The 15,471-nt window shown below is 34.1% G+C and overlaps 1 protein-coding gene across 4 annotated transcripts in view; it reads right to left on the bottom strand.

Annotated features, from left to right (window-relative positions):
• Window positions 1-15,471, bottom strand: part of PIBF1 (progesterone immunomodulatory binding factor 1) — a 188,097-nt gene that overhangs the window by 134,433 nt on the left and 38,193 nt on the right. For all 4 annotated transcript variants that reach the window (XR_008665768.1, XM_055335943.1, XM_055335944.1 and 1 more), the window contains exons 6-9: window positions 12,796-12,929; window positions 7,084-7,192; window positions 6,654-6,835; window positions 5,415-5,540 (exon numbers count right to left, since the gene is read on the bottom strand). Coding sequence is in view for 3 of the 4 variants with exons in the window: in XM_055335943.1 (XP_055191918.1) it covers window positions 5,415-5,540; window positions 6,654-6,835; window positions 7,084-7,192; window positions 12,796-12,929 (551 nt within the window). In the remaining variant the exon portion in view is untranslated. The remainder of the gene's footprint in view (window positions 1-5,414; window positions 5,541-6,653; window positions 6,836-7,083; window positions 7,193-12,795; window positions 12,930-15,471) is intronic.

Raw genomic sequence — 15,471 nt, 5'->3', positions numbered from 1 at the left:
TTAGTATCTTGATCCAAATCTCTTTCATAATATACTTCCTATTCAGGGAATAATGCTTTTCTTCCAAATGTGTAAGAGGGTCTGTACATTTCAGTCACAAGATACCTACTAAGTAAGAAGTTATTTATATAACAAATCTCACCATTAGAGTGACTTTCATTCATTATTTCCCACAGCTCCAAACTAGATTTTAAAGCAAATATAAAGTACAGAAGAAGACAAGAGATGTAACTCACAGATTGAGGAAAAGCATACATACATACATGTTATAATCCCAACTACAGTATTTTTGATGTACCCAAATACCCAAGTTCTTTTTTTTTGCTTATCTCTGCCTTTTCTTAAGTCTTTATCTCTTCCACTCTCTTTCCCTTCCTCTCAACACCTTAACTTCACAAACTACTGGTTATGATTACAGGGGCAGATGCCAAGATCAGATGGCATGAGTTCCAGCTTTCTTTTCCACATCTAAAAGGAGAAAATAAAAGGCACCTTCTTAATATCCCCCAATGTACAGAAAGCCAGCCAAAGGCATAACATATTTCTTTAATCTCATCACTTAATTTCTTCTAAAAATGTTTATTGGGGGAGAGGTAAGGAGACTAAGTACAAATATGCAAGTGTAAGTACTTTATCTGTTTAACTCATATTGTGAAATTTCAAAAGAAACAATTTATAATTTATTTTTACTTAGTAAAAGACTAGTGAGACATAAGCTCTAAATACATTTAAATCCTGCCATAATGAAGAAAAAGGGATTCAAAAAGACTCAGCCACATAAATTGCAAGGTTGGATTACTGTGAGGTTAATAAAATGACAAAGGTGAGCCTATATAACTAGTTGGCTAGGGGTCTCCGTGCAATTCAAATCCATTTGGATCTGGGCTGCGGTTTGGCACCATCTGGTGGCAAGGCCCACTCTAGTATCAATATCCATGGAGTCCTTTGGCTTTCAGGGGCTGGCTGGGGTTTCCAGGGCAGCTGCCCCAATCCCAGGAATTTCCTGGTTAGTGGTATCCATATTTGATGTAGATACGGAGTCAGAAGAATACTGGGTTAAAGGAAACCTGCTTTCAGTTTCCCTGCTTCCAGAAATGGTTCTGTTAGCTGCTTCCCAACCTACCAGTGTCAAGCATCCTAGAGAATAAGGGCTAATTTGTCTAAATTTCTGTTACCATGAATTTCAAAGGATTATTTTAAAGGACAAAAGCTAAAAAATCAAATTCTCAAAAATGTTGATAATATCAATGTTTATGTGGTTATGTGGATTGTTTGGAAGTAATCATGCATGTTATTATAGAAATAATCCCATAAATTTTAAGGTTATAAGTCAATCAATAAAACCCTAACAATTGAATCACAGGACTAAAATTACTTATTTGTAAAACACAAATAATATCCCCTATGTCACAGATCTATCTCATTTCCAGAATTTTCTCTTGAGGCTCAAACCTGAAACAGTGAATTTTTCTATCTGCCTATTACATAGAAATTTAAAATAAAACTAAATTTATCATGTTTTCCTATTAAAGCCTTGTTTTCTTTTAATGTTTAAAAAATTCCATCACCATTCACATTGGCTACCCAATCCAGAAACCTGATGACATATTTAACATCTTCTCACTCCCTAATCCAATCTAGTCACTGAATCCTGCTGATTCCACCTCCTAGACATGTTTCCAGTCTGGGCCACTACTCTCCATCTCTATTGGTACTAATCCAGTTTTATCATCATTTCTCATTCTGATAACACAAATCACCTCAAAAAAGTGGCTTCTGTGTCTATAGCCATATACTCTACTTCTCTAATCACTCTACATTGCAGAGCAGTCTAGTCTCTCTCTCTTAAGAGAGAAAGCACACACACATGTAGAGTTGGGGAGGGCAAGAGGGAATGGGAGAGAGAGAATCTCAGGCAGCCTCCACACTAAGCATCGAGCCTGAGTTGGGGCTTGATCTTACAACCCTGAGATCATGACCAGTGCCAAGATCAGGAGTCAGACGCTTAACCAACTGAACCACCCAGGTACCCCTAGCAGTCTCTTTTTTTATATAAAATCGGATCACTTAACACCCACTCTTAAAATCTTTCAGTTGTTCCCCACTGGTTTTAGACAATGGTCCAAATGCATGATCTGACCCTCTATCTCCCTATTTTATTTTATCTCTTAGCACTCTCTGCCTCTCAGTCTACACTCTAGACATACTGAATTATTTTCAGTTTCTTCAAAAAGCTTCATATTATCTAATCTCCAGGTTTTATCCATGATGAACATTCATTCTCCTAATTCTCTTCCTTCCCCTAATTCAGTCTTACTCTTAGTCGTCATGCAGGTAATAGCATGGGTATTTCTTCTGCCATGAAGTCTTCCCTGATTCTACATGGCCTCATTCTGTGTTTCCTGTCATGTTCTTCATTATCATCATACTTATAACTACTATTTCTCTATTGTCTTTAGGTCTATTGAACAACCAACGTTGTGAAGTCAGAGGACACTGCTTTATCTATGGCATGTATCTGGCATATGGTGGATCACAATAAGTATTTGCTCAATAAGTGAGTATGTTGCTTAGAAAACTCAAATGTAAACTTTTTTTTTTTTTAATTTTTATTTATTTATGATAGTCACACACAGAGAGAGAGAGAGGCAGAGACACAGGCAGAGGGAGAAGCAGGCTCCATGCACCGGGAGCCTGATGTGGGATTCGATCCCGGGTCTCCAGGATCGCGCCCTGGGCCAAAGGCAGGCGCTAAACCACTGCGCCACCCAGGGATCCCAAATGTAAACTTTTTAAACATCAACCTTAGTCTATAGCAGGCTTATTACTCTTTTTTTGGTCTGCATTTTGAACTTTAAAAGTAAGTAACCACAAGGTACAGGGTCCTTCTTACCTAAAACAGGGCTGGAACTAACCAAAATTTTGAAAAAGATGGAAGAATTTCTTTGGCATTCTTTAATCTCTGTATGCTTGTCTTCTAATGTCCTAATGCCCTTGCTAAGGATGAATTCATAAAAATGGCATACTTTAGTTATGACCATGAAGAGCTAAATACAACAGCATAAATACAACAACAGTGATTAAAATCATAAGGTTATATGAAGAATCACAAAAGCCACAAAAGAATATATACAGCATGATTCCATTTATGTGACACAAATATAATACGAAAAACTAAACTATATTTCTCAAGGGGTACATATTTACTGGCAATTTAAATAATAAAAGTATAAGAAAAAGCAGAAAGTGAAGGAGGAAGGGTCTCAAGGACATTTCTGTGGTGTTGACATTGACTACTTGATTCTGATAATGGTTAAACAGGCATTTAATTTGTAATTACTTATCAAGTGTACATTTAAATAAGTACTTTTCTCTTTTCTTTAACTGACTGAAGACAATAAAGACTGAATAAATGGAAAGACAGCCCATGATCATGGATTAGAAGGATCAGTGAAGTGTCCATACTACCCAAAGCAATCTACAGATTCAATGAAATCTCTACAAAAATTCCAATGGCATTTTTTACAGAACTAGAACAAAAGTCCTAAAATTTGTATGGAACCACAAAAGTCCCCGAATAACCACAGCAATCCTGAGAAAGAAGAAGACTGAAGGCATTGTGTTCCCTGATTTCAAATTATATTACAAAGCCAAAGTAATCAAAAGAGCATTGGCACTGGCATAAAAACAGACACATGGATAAATGGAATAGAATAGAAAGCCCAGAAATAAAGATGGCTTTTCAGTAAATGGTGCTGGGAAAACTGCACAGCCATTTTTGCTTTTGTTGTCTGCACTTCTGGTGTCAAATTCAAAAAATCATCGCTAAGACTACTGTTGACGAGCTTACTGCCTATGTTTTCTTCCAGGAGTTTTATGGTTTCATGTTTTACATTCAAGTCTTTAATTCATTTTGAGTTAATTTTTATGTATAGTATAAGATACCAGTCCAATTTCATTTTTTCACATGTGGTTGTCCAGTTATTTTAAATGCTCAAAAATATTTCAGCATCATCATAAAACTCTCTCTCTCAATGTTTTATTAAAATAACAATTTAACAGTGATTTAAGTTATCTTTGCTAGTTTTCTACCCAAAGGATAATTCTGCACATGTAGTTCTCACATATTTTCCCCAGTAGAGGCCAACTACAGTACTAGAGATTTTCCCCCTGGAATTGAGGGGTAAGACCCTCAAATTTTTTGCTACTATGCCTCTATTAACACGTTACCATGATAATTACAGAATTAAGTCTGATTCAAAGTCTTGCTTGCTGACAAACTTCAAAATATCATATACTCAAATCAGTCCTAATAAACTAGTATGGCAATTAAGTCAATTTCAAAATAATTTTTTAAAAGATTTTTATTTATTTATTCATGAAAGACACAGAGAGAGAAAGAGAGAGAGAGAGAGAGAGAGAGACAGAGACACATGCAGAGGGAGAAGTAGGTTCCATGCAGGGAGCCCGATGCAGGACTCGATCCCGGAACTCCAGGATAACACCCTGGGCCGAAGGCAGGCGCTAAACTGCTGAGCCACCCAGGGATCCCCTCAAAATAATTTTCCCACTAAAATATAAACTTTTAAAAATCATATGAAGTATAATGATATTATATAAAAATAACTGTTAATGAAATGAGTAGCATTTATTTCCCCTTAATACTACCAACCACCAACTAAGGGAACCTAATATACACTAATCTAAAAGTGATTAAAATGAATAAAAATGATCTTCAAGATTATCTAATATAATGCCTGTCAGGTCCAGCAGATAAATGAGACATATGTAATATTTCATATTATCATTCCAGCTGTTAAAAATTTCTTGGAGAAATCATTGGTGTAATATGGGAAGAACTACTGGTATCTCATTTCCTTCTATCTCTGTCCTCAATCTGATCTGCCATAAAGGCAAAAAGAAAAGTTACTAGGGTAATGAAGAGATAATGGGAATACCAGAGTAAAGAGGCTTAACTTAAGGTCTTATAAACCTTGTTCTTAGCTAGTTATCAAAGATTTTAGAACTTTAATGTTCCATTATATTTTAATTTAGATTTAACAAATTTTCTCTTAAAAGAGACTGTCATAGAAATAGTTTAATTTCAATAAAATATGTTTCTTTTTTTTAAAGATTATTTATTTATTCATTCATTCATTCATTCATTCATTCATTCATTCATGAGAAGCCGAGAGAGAGAAAGAGAGAGAGAGAGAGGCGGAGACACAGGCAGAGGGAGAAACAGGCTCCATGCATGGAGCCTGACATGGGACTCGATCCTGGGACTCCAGGACCATGCCCCGGGCTGAAGGCAGATGCTTTAACCGCTGAGCCACCCAAGGATCCCAAAATATAAGTTTCAAACAAAAAGAAATAAATTTCCTACTTTATCTACAAATTTCCCACTTTTATACCTGTTTTCCCGTTCATACATTTCCCGAGAGGCACTTCGAAGTTGATCAATTTCTTGATTAGTTTTCAATCTGATTTGTTCCAACTCCTCATGTAGCTTATTCTCATATTCTGTTTTATAATGGTCTCTGCAAGGTATCAAAAGTAATATCCATGAATTTTGCTTCTGTAAAAGAAACATATTTTTGTCCTTCACGTAATATTTATTGTCTTATGTCCAATATGTTCTATATACAATGTTATTTGAAAAACACAGCTGTTAGAGATATTGCCCAAAGACTTAATCACTATATAAAATGTTAGTTCATGTTGAATAATCATTTATCTTCAAAAATATTTTACTAAAGTTTTTAATGCCTGTGACCAGAGACTTGAAAACTGAAGCATATGGAATGCCCTTCATTTAAAAATAATCTGGTGTGGTACATGTTGAGAGACAAATAAAAATTAAAAACAAAACCAAAATGACTCTAATTGACTCTTTATAAAACCTTTCCTTCTAATAAGCACAACAACCATAACCACTGTGATCTCTTAGCAAAGTCACAAAGCATTACCTAGGTCATTAGCAGGAGCACAAACTGATGAAAAATACCACAGGCTAGGGAAAAAGTTATGAATGTGTGAACTTTTAAAGGGTAAAATTTTAAATTTGTTTTGGATTTGTTGTGCTGATAAAAATAAGTATCTATCTCAAGGAGTACAAAGGCTACTGGTATAAAAGAACTCTAATAGCTTATACACCTGATTGAAGAAAGAAGACAGAATTGAAATGCAGGAGTCTGATTCCAGAGCATGTAAGCAATGCTGTCTCCTCATCTTTCTGTTTTACATGGTCAGGAAAAGGTCAGCTTAGCTAGGTTCTGCACTGTTAGATTTTTTTTTTTTCCCAAAAGACTTCTACAGAGATACTTTCTTAAAAATAAACCATTTATATATAGATCTTAGTTGTAGGGAATTAAAAAGGTTATGTCATAAGAAAGCACAGTAGTTATAGCATATATACACTGACCTACCAGAAATAGGCATTTTTCATTATTGGAAAAATACCCACCATGTCTTAAGAAAAAATCAACTACAAGAAGAACATATTACAAGGAAACAAAATGAACTATTACCCGAATATAGTCCTATATTCCTTTAAAAAAAAAAATCATTGTTTTTCCCCAAAGCTAAGAGTTTCCTTAAAGAAGCCACTGTTAATTTATATAAATTTATGTGAAAAGTATTGTAAATCTTGCCTGGATGTTACATATTTTTCATACATCTCTTCTCTAGCCTTTTTGGTTTCTTCAAGTTGAACCTGAAGTCTTTCTAGGCGATCTTCTTCATGGGCACAGCGAACACTAAGCTCCATGTTTTGGCGGTTGAGATAGTCTTTATCTTTTTGCAGTAAAGTAACAGTCTGCTGTAAGGTGGTTACCTACATATGTGCAGAGACAGAGAGTGTCCAGAGAAACTTTTTCTTACTTTTCAAGGTTTACCATATTATTTGCTTTCACTTGGGCTTTCACTTGCCACATAAAAAGGGCTAATTCTTATTTTGCAATTTGCCATCCAAACAGAGCTACTAAGGACTGGTCAAAAAGCAAAAATGTTCCTCCCACAATTCTGCCCTGTGTTATGTCCACAATCGCTGTACGATAAAATAATGTGACTCTATAAACTTACCTCTTTTGATAATTCACTTCTTTCTTTAGCTTGAATTATGTGAGAGGCTTCAAGTATTTCATGTTTTCTCCTTAACTCAATTATTTCCTGTTCAAGTCCATCACGCTCACTGTAGAATTCAAATACACTTATTTATTTTTACTAAAATAAAATTCAAACACATATGTATATTTTATATACCATTTTATAACGAACACTGAAAACGGGTTGCCTATGTTTCAGGAAACCGAACAGAGATACCGACAGTAGGGCTTTAGTGTCATTCTATGAACAATGAAGTATCTGCTTTTCAAATTGAGAAGACTGTTCAAGACTGTTCAGATATATAAATATAAATTTATTATCCTTAAAAAATAAATATGTAAACTACACTAGCCAGTAAAATACATAATAAAACCTTCTAAGGTACACTCTGGTATCTTTTCATTAATCATTAACAATCTTACCTGGAAGCCAAAACTTTTAAAGAATTTATATATGGCTCTAGGCTTTCAGTTCAGTTAGCATCAGAAAGCCCTTAATTCATCACTCAGATTGCATAGCAGATACATAAGGACACATTCTTGTGACTGTTTGGTTCACAAATTGTTTATGATTACCCAGAGATTCTACTTTCCATTTGCAGATAAGCTCTTTACTCAAAACCATGAAACCAAGAATTGGAACAAACCTATAACTGGTATCTTAAAAAGTGAGCAGAGAACTAGACTTACTCTTAATTTATCCTCTCTAGTCAGAATCAGTTCCTTTGTACTTGATGTCATTTACTCACCTGGCGTTTCCATGTTGATGGCTGCTAAGAAGTGTTTTTCTTTTCATTAGATTTTCAATAACTGGTTTAGAAAACTATTTTCTTCTAATGAACAAAGTTATGTTTATTGAAGAAAAGTGAGCAAAATGCAAGTTGCAAAATAACAATCACACATAAACTCACAAAGGATGACTGACAGTATCAATATTTTGGTACATATTACTTTACGTGTTTCCTGTGTTTACACACAAATACTTGTTTTCTCACATGGTAATGGATCACATTCTGTTTGCTATGACTTTTCTTATGTAAAAAAATAGAGTATAAATCATGATATAGCAAAACATCCATGATCTTGCTATATACAGCTGACAAGAGTTAACATTGGTCTTCATTTGCAATAAAGTTTTTTTTTTTAAGATTTTATTTATTCATGAGAGACAAAGAGAGAGAGAGGCAGAGAAATAGAGGGAGAAGCAGGCTCCCCACAGGGAGTCTGATGTGGGACTTGATCCCAGGACCCTGGGATCAAGACCTGAGCCAAAGGGAGAGGTTCAACCACTGAGCCACCCAGGTCCCCCTTGTTTTGCTTTTTAAAAAGATAAGACACTACAGGTAAACTTAAAATTGGTTACATTTTCCTCACTATTCCTGTATCATCCCCTAGAAATGATGATAAATTTAGTGTTTCCATATTTTTAAAAGTACTTTTACTCACTAATAGTTTTTTTTTTTAAGATTTTATTTATTCATGAGAGAGAGAGAGAGAGAGAGCGAGAGAGAGAGAGAGAGAGAAAGGGAGAGAAAGCCAGAGACACAGAAAGAGGGAGAAGCAGGTTCCAAGCAGAGAGCCTGACGTGGGACTCAATCCTGGGACTCCAGGATCACGCCCTGGGCCAAAGGCAGGCGCTGAACTGCTGAGCCACCCAGGGATTCCAACTCACCAATAGTTAACAGTCATACTCTGTACTATTTACTAAATATTATTTTGTCATATTTATTCTCTCCCTCTCTGTCGTTGATACAGGTGAATAAAGACACACACACATATATACATGTATACATACCACACACACACGTGTGCAATTTTTCTCAACTATTTAAAAGATATATGCAGACATTAAATCTCTCTATCCCTAAATAATTTGGTGTGAATTTTCTAAGATTAAAGATATTATCTTCTATAATCACAGTATTATTAGCCCTTATACAATAATATATTATCCATTTTCCAAGTTTGTCCCAATTGGCCTTCTTCCCATCTGGTTTAGGATCCAATGTATTATGTATTGCATTTGGATGCCAGGTACCTATAGTCTCCTTTACCTCTGGGGAGTTCCTCAGTCAACATTGTAAAAGATATGGAAAGGTTATTTGTAGTGGGAAAAGGCGGCTATTTGTAGAGCACTGGCCAATTGTTTCATAGAATGTCACTCAATTTTAATTTGTCTGATGTTTCCCTATAATTAGATTCAGGTTAAACATTTGAGGCAGAGATACTACACAAGTGATAATGTGTCCTCAGTATGCCACATAAAAAGTACATGAAGTACATAAAGCCTCAGTATACAAAGAGGCATATGATGTCACTATTTCCCATGATTGGTGAAAATAACTCTGATCACCTGGTTAAGGTGGTATCTACCAAAGAATTCAACTATAAAAGTAACTTCTTGCCCTCTGAAATTAATAATCTGTGGGAAACATACTTTGAGGTTGTATAAATATTTTGTTCCCCAAAATACTTTTACCCAATGGTTTTAGTTTCCATTGATGATTCTGAATCAAATAGTATAAGGCTACAAAATGGTAATTGTAATATGCATAAATTTTTATTGATTGGCATTCTACTGTAAAGATTCTCTTTATTATTAGTAAATAATCTGTTGACTGATCTTATTCCAGTCAACAGATTATAACTCATTATTGTTAATACTCATTTTGATACTCAAGTTGTACCATATTTAGACAGTTGAAACCACCTCAATTAGCTACTATGGCATTGATTTGGAATTAGAGGTATCAGTATGATCTGTGATCTTACCCATAGTGTAAGCCATTCTCCCTATTCCCTCTCCATCACCTCTTTACTGAAAGGGCCTAGAAAGGATGACCAGCATCCAAATCTTATTAATTTCTCAATAGTATTTCCCACTAAAAGGAATCAGGACTTATCAGATAAGGGGTTGAGGCAATGAAATTAGAAAATTAGAAATTAAAACTAAACCTGAGAAAATTATGTTATGCCAGAAAGTAAGGAAAAAAAAAAGATGGACACATCTTTTTAAAATTAAAAAAATTTTAAAAAGATGGACATGCTTTTTAAAATACAGTATTATGTGTCTGACTTATCCATATAGATACATTCAGATCTAATTTAATGATTTTCACTGCTATGTTGAATTACATTATAGAAATAAATCCTAACTCACTTCACATTCTGTTGTTGAAAAGCACCTGAATTCTTTCTAATAATGCTATGGTTAACATCCACTTTCCTGTTTCTTTTTGCACATTTGTAAGAATTTATCAGGGACATAAAAGTGATCCCTCACCTCTGCCAGTTTACCTTATATATTTGTAACCAGAACATGTCTTTATTCATTCTATTGAGTGAACCAAAGCATTTGGTTTGAGCCCCTCTTGCTTGTTTTTCTGTTCTACTTCTAGCACATAAAGATGCTTATCACGTTTTTGATCAGGGCTATGTTTTCCCTTCCTAGGTTTTTATTATAGAAAATAAAACACACACACACACACACACACACATATAAATAGAGATGATAAAATGAACACTCTGCTCTCTTCACCGGGCTTCAATAATTCCCAACTCATGACTCATCTTCGTTCATTTATCCTTCATTCATGGCCATGCTGATTATTCTGATGATTAGGCTTTTTCATTTTTTCTTTTCACATTTTACCTTTTACTGCCACAGATTTATAGTAGCAGAGAGGACATCAAAACACCAACTCAAAATATAATCTTACCATCACAATTTACTTACTTTTGAAATGATTTTTTTTGAAATCCAGCTTTATTCAAGAGCCACAGATTTTGAGCTCCAATAATTATATTTTGACATTAATACATACATAACAGTATGTACTACATGTCAGTCATGCTGGTAGTAGGAATACCAATCTGCTTTTTGAAATTTACTTTTGTTGTTATTTAATTTTTAAAGTGTCCATTCCTTTAATTATTTTATTTATCAACATTATTCTGTAATATTTTAATAATATTTTATATTTTGTAATATTAAATATGTAATATAATTATTTCATATTCATTTATAATTATAAGCTATATATTTTATACATTATCTGTATTATCTACTTATATGTTATTATACATAAAACACATTATATATTAACACATTTATATATTATAAATTAATGTTAATATTAATTATAATATAGTACAATTAATATAATATATTAACACAACATATTAGACATAATATTAATTATATCATATGCCATATATAATTAATATAAATATTTAATAAATATTAAGTGACTACTATATTTCAAGAATCATTTTAGGTGCAGGTACTGACAACAGTGAACAATTAGAATAATGTCTCTATTTATAAATACTTTCATAAATATTTCTTTATTGATCTTTGTTTTTATAGTACATTTATTGGTATTAGTGCCCTCTAATAGATGACAAAACTCTGGCTTAGAATGATAAGAGATGTACCTAGGGACACACAGCTAAGTAGTGGCTCATTAATGTTCAGACAATAGAAAAGTTACATTCCAGTAAAAGGAAAATTCTTTGCTACTTAGTAGCACTGGGAAACGTTCTCAGAAAGTATTATTTTTTCAAAGTGTGTATGCCCTTTGTCAGAAAGGAACAGCTAAAAAAAAACTTCAGATAAAACTGAAGTATTTAAATTGATTTCATAAAACAAAAATAATCATCAAGTGAGATTTAAAAAATATTTACACACATGGGACTTTACTGGGTCTCCATCTCCTAAGACATTACATTTTAAAAGAGAGCAGAAATTTCCAAATAAAATAAAAGCTGATATAAAAAATACAATCTAAACCCAATAAACTGCCAAAAACACATGCTTTTTGTGCTATGCAGAATAAGGTATATGTCAAGAGAATGAAAGGACAAGCCACAGACTGGGAGAAAATATTTGCTAAAGACATATCTGATAAGGACTATTATCCAAAATATACAAAGTATCTTAGAACTCAACAGTAAGAAAACAAATAACCCAATTAAAAAATGAGCCAAAGACCTTAACAGACACCTCACCAAAGATATACAGATTGCAAATAAGCACATGAAAAGATTATCCATATCATATGTCATCAGAAAAATGCAAATTAAAACAACAGTGAAATACCCCTACACACCTATTGGAATGGCCAAAATCCAGAATGCCAAAAACTGGCAAAGACGCAGAACAATAGGAATTCTTGTTCACTGCTGGTAGAAATATGAATGGTACTGCCACTTTGGGACAGGAAGTTTGGTGGTTTCCTACAAAACTAAAATATTCTTACCATACAATTGTGCTCCTTGGTATTTACCCATAGAAGCTGAAACTTATGTCCATACAAAAACCTGCACATGGATGTTTATAGCTGCCTTACATGTAACTGCCAAAACTTGAAAGCAACCAAGATATCCTTCATTAGGGGAATAGATACATAAATGGTGGAATATCCAGACAATGAAATATTCAGCACCAAAAAGAAATGAGCTATCAAGTCATGAAAAGACGGAGAGGAAATTTAAATGTACATCACTAAGTGAAGAATCTTAAAAGGTTCCATACTGTATGATTCCAAATATATGAAATTCTGGAAGAGTCAAAACTACGGACACAGAGAAAGAGTAAGATACAAAGTGGAATTAATGACAGTAAAAATTCAGGTGATTTTGATGCATGTAAAAAAGGAGAATGACAATAGCCACCTTAACAGCTTACCTTTTGACTTTATCATAGTTTTCTTGGCGGTAGTCACCTTGCTGAATTAACTGTTTTGTGTCTGCTAATTCTAACACCAAACGTTGACATCTAATTTGAAGCTCAGAGTAATTTCTTCGATCATCCTCATAAGTCTAAAAATCAAAACAATAATACAAAATTTCAAGCTAAACATAGTTGACCAAATTCTTTATTGAATTCTTATGTTATCTGCGAATATCCTTATAATTAAAAAAAAAATTCAATTCTTCTGTGTAGTAATTTTCCCTACTTGAAGATAGACGATCTTAAACTGACAATAGTTTGTAAGTTCCTTTGTTTAAAACTTGAGTTCCTTTTTTCATAGAAAAAAGAGGGCAAGTATGCTTTGGTTACTAGAATAATACATAAAATGACCAATAATGTTAAACAGCTTTTTTGTTTGAGTAACTATTACATGCCAAAGACACAGAAATGAATAAAGCACAGTCTCAGTTCTTGAGGAGTTCACAACTTAAGAAATGAAGGGCCATTTGAATATCAAATATCCACAGTGAAAAAGTTACTGAATAATCATGCAGTTTCAGTTGTGGTGTTCAGCAGAAAAGTAATTCTGTGGTACTTGGAACAATATTTCTCCATTGATCTTCCTTCCACTAACCAGACCAGTAGAAAGGGATTACAGAGATATGGGGGAAGGGTAGAGGGAAAATTGTCAAAAACCACAACCTGGCCTCGCTTACTACAAACTTCATTTCTTACCATTTCTCATGTTCATACCCAGCATCCCTAAAGAAGATCTTAAGTTCTTTAACATACCATGCTTCTTCTACCTTGTTCTCACTGCCTGAATAGCTGTGTATTATCTGAATAGTTGCTTACTATCAGATTAGTTTTCTATACACCTCACCAGAGTATAAACATCTTAAGGGCAGGGACTTTGTCTTATTCACCCCTGGATCTCTATAATTTTATACGGTACTTGGTATACACAGGAAGAATCAAATAAATGCTTCTGAATAAATAAGGAGTAAATAAATACGGGAATGGGGAGGAAAAACAGGACACAGGGACAGAGTTCCTCCTTATTTCTGCCTTTTGGACTCATCAGATCTTACAAGCAACTGTCAACTTCACCCTTAGAACCTGTCATGTTAAATACATCCTGTTCCAAGTCATTCTTTCTTTAGTAGCAGACCAGGTCAGTGTGGCCACATTCATTCCATAAATACTGACCGAATTATTTCTACCTGACTGATCCTTGATTAGAAATACTGTAGATACAAAGATAAGATACTGTTCTTGTCTTTTTTAAACTATTAAACATAACTTTGAAATGCTGGCTCCCAAATTTCTATCCAAGGGCTGTGTGAGAAATGCAATTATAGAAAAACTATACACACACATACTGGTATATTATTTTGGTATAATATTATGTTCTACTGAGCATTTCCTCATAAGAATGGAATGTTACTATAGTATTAATTACAGGATCATAACTGAGGATACTCTATCATCTGCCCAAAGGATCATCACATACATCGTTTCAGGCCTAAATCCCAGAAGACACTTTAGTTCCCCCTGAAGAATGCTTTACCTTTCTAAATACTACTAATCATGTAACAGTTTTGGAGCAGTGTATAGTGTTATAGTTGGGAAAGCAAGCTCCAGAATTCAACTGTCTAGAGTAGAATTATCTGCAGTAAGACTTTGGGCAGGTTTACCTTTCAATATTCAGTGTCCTTATCTACCTCACAGAGTACTGATCATATCAAGTAATACATGTAAAGTGCTTATAAAAATTCCCAAGACATAGTAAATAATCATTAACTATAAATTAGTATCATAATGCTTCTTCTTTACTTTGGCTTCTAGAGAGATTATAGAACCAAACTGATAGCTTAACTTTAATAACTGCACAAAGACCGAGAAAGAATCCTGGGGCATATAAATACTTAAAAGGTGGCCACAAAATAAAGAGCATAAGGCACACAAGGCAGTATTAACAGAATCAAAGGGTAAGGTGGGGGTGTGTGTTGCAAATATCTGCAGAAGAAAGTGCTGTGGGGAGACAAGTAGTCAGTGGTACTGAGTACTACCAAGAAAAAAAATCCAGTAAATAAATGCATTAAGTATTCAGGGGTATGGATGGAAAAGACTGACACAGACTAAATAAAGCAAAATATCTGAATACTCATCTCAATGTGTCCTTGTTTTGTGCTATTTTATATGTATTCTATCACTTTATACTTACTGTTATGACTGGGTACAAATATTACCCACATTTTTACAGATGAGGAAACCGGGGTTTAGAGACGATAGAAGTCTCAAAGTTCATCAACAGCAGCGTAAAGGACTCCAATCGAACGTTGTCAAACACCAAACCTGCAGGCAACCCTCTCTTTAATTAAAATATAAAAGTGAGAAAGTACAGTAGCTAGAAAATAGGGATAAATAAAGGTTTTTAAAAGATAAGGTAAGCTTGAAAATGTTCAAATATTAGTGGGGAAGAATGAATAGCGAAAGAAAGATAGACACTGGAGAAAATAGGCATATGCAGGAGGCTCTAAGAAGGCCACAGGGAATAGGATCCAGAGCTCGAATATAGGGATTAGTTTTAGATCAGCAGACATGCTCATTGTGGCAGGCTTTTTTCCAGCAGATAGAGAATTAAAAACTTGAATCTGATATCCTTAC

Source organism: Nyctereutes procyonoides, unplaced genomic scaffold, assembly GCF_905146905.1.
Source record: "Nyctereutes procyonoides isolate TBG_1078 unplaced genomic scaffold, NYPRO_anot_genome, whole genome shotgun sequence".
NCBI lineage: Eukaryota > Metazoa > Chordata > Mammalia > Carnivora > Canidae > Nyctereutes > Nyctereutes procyonoides.
The sequence above is the reverse complement of the archived record's forward strand: the minus strand, read 5'-3'. Positions and strand labels throughout refer to the sequence as shown.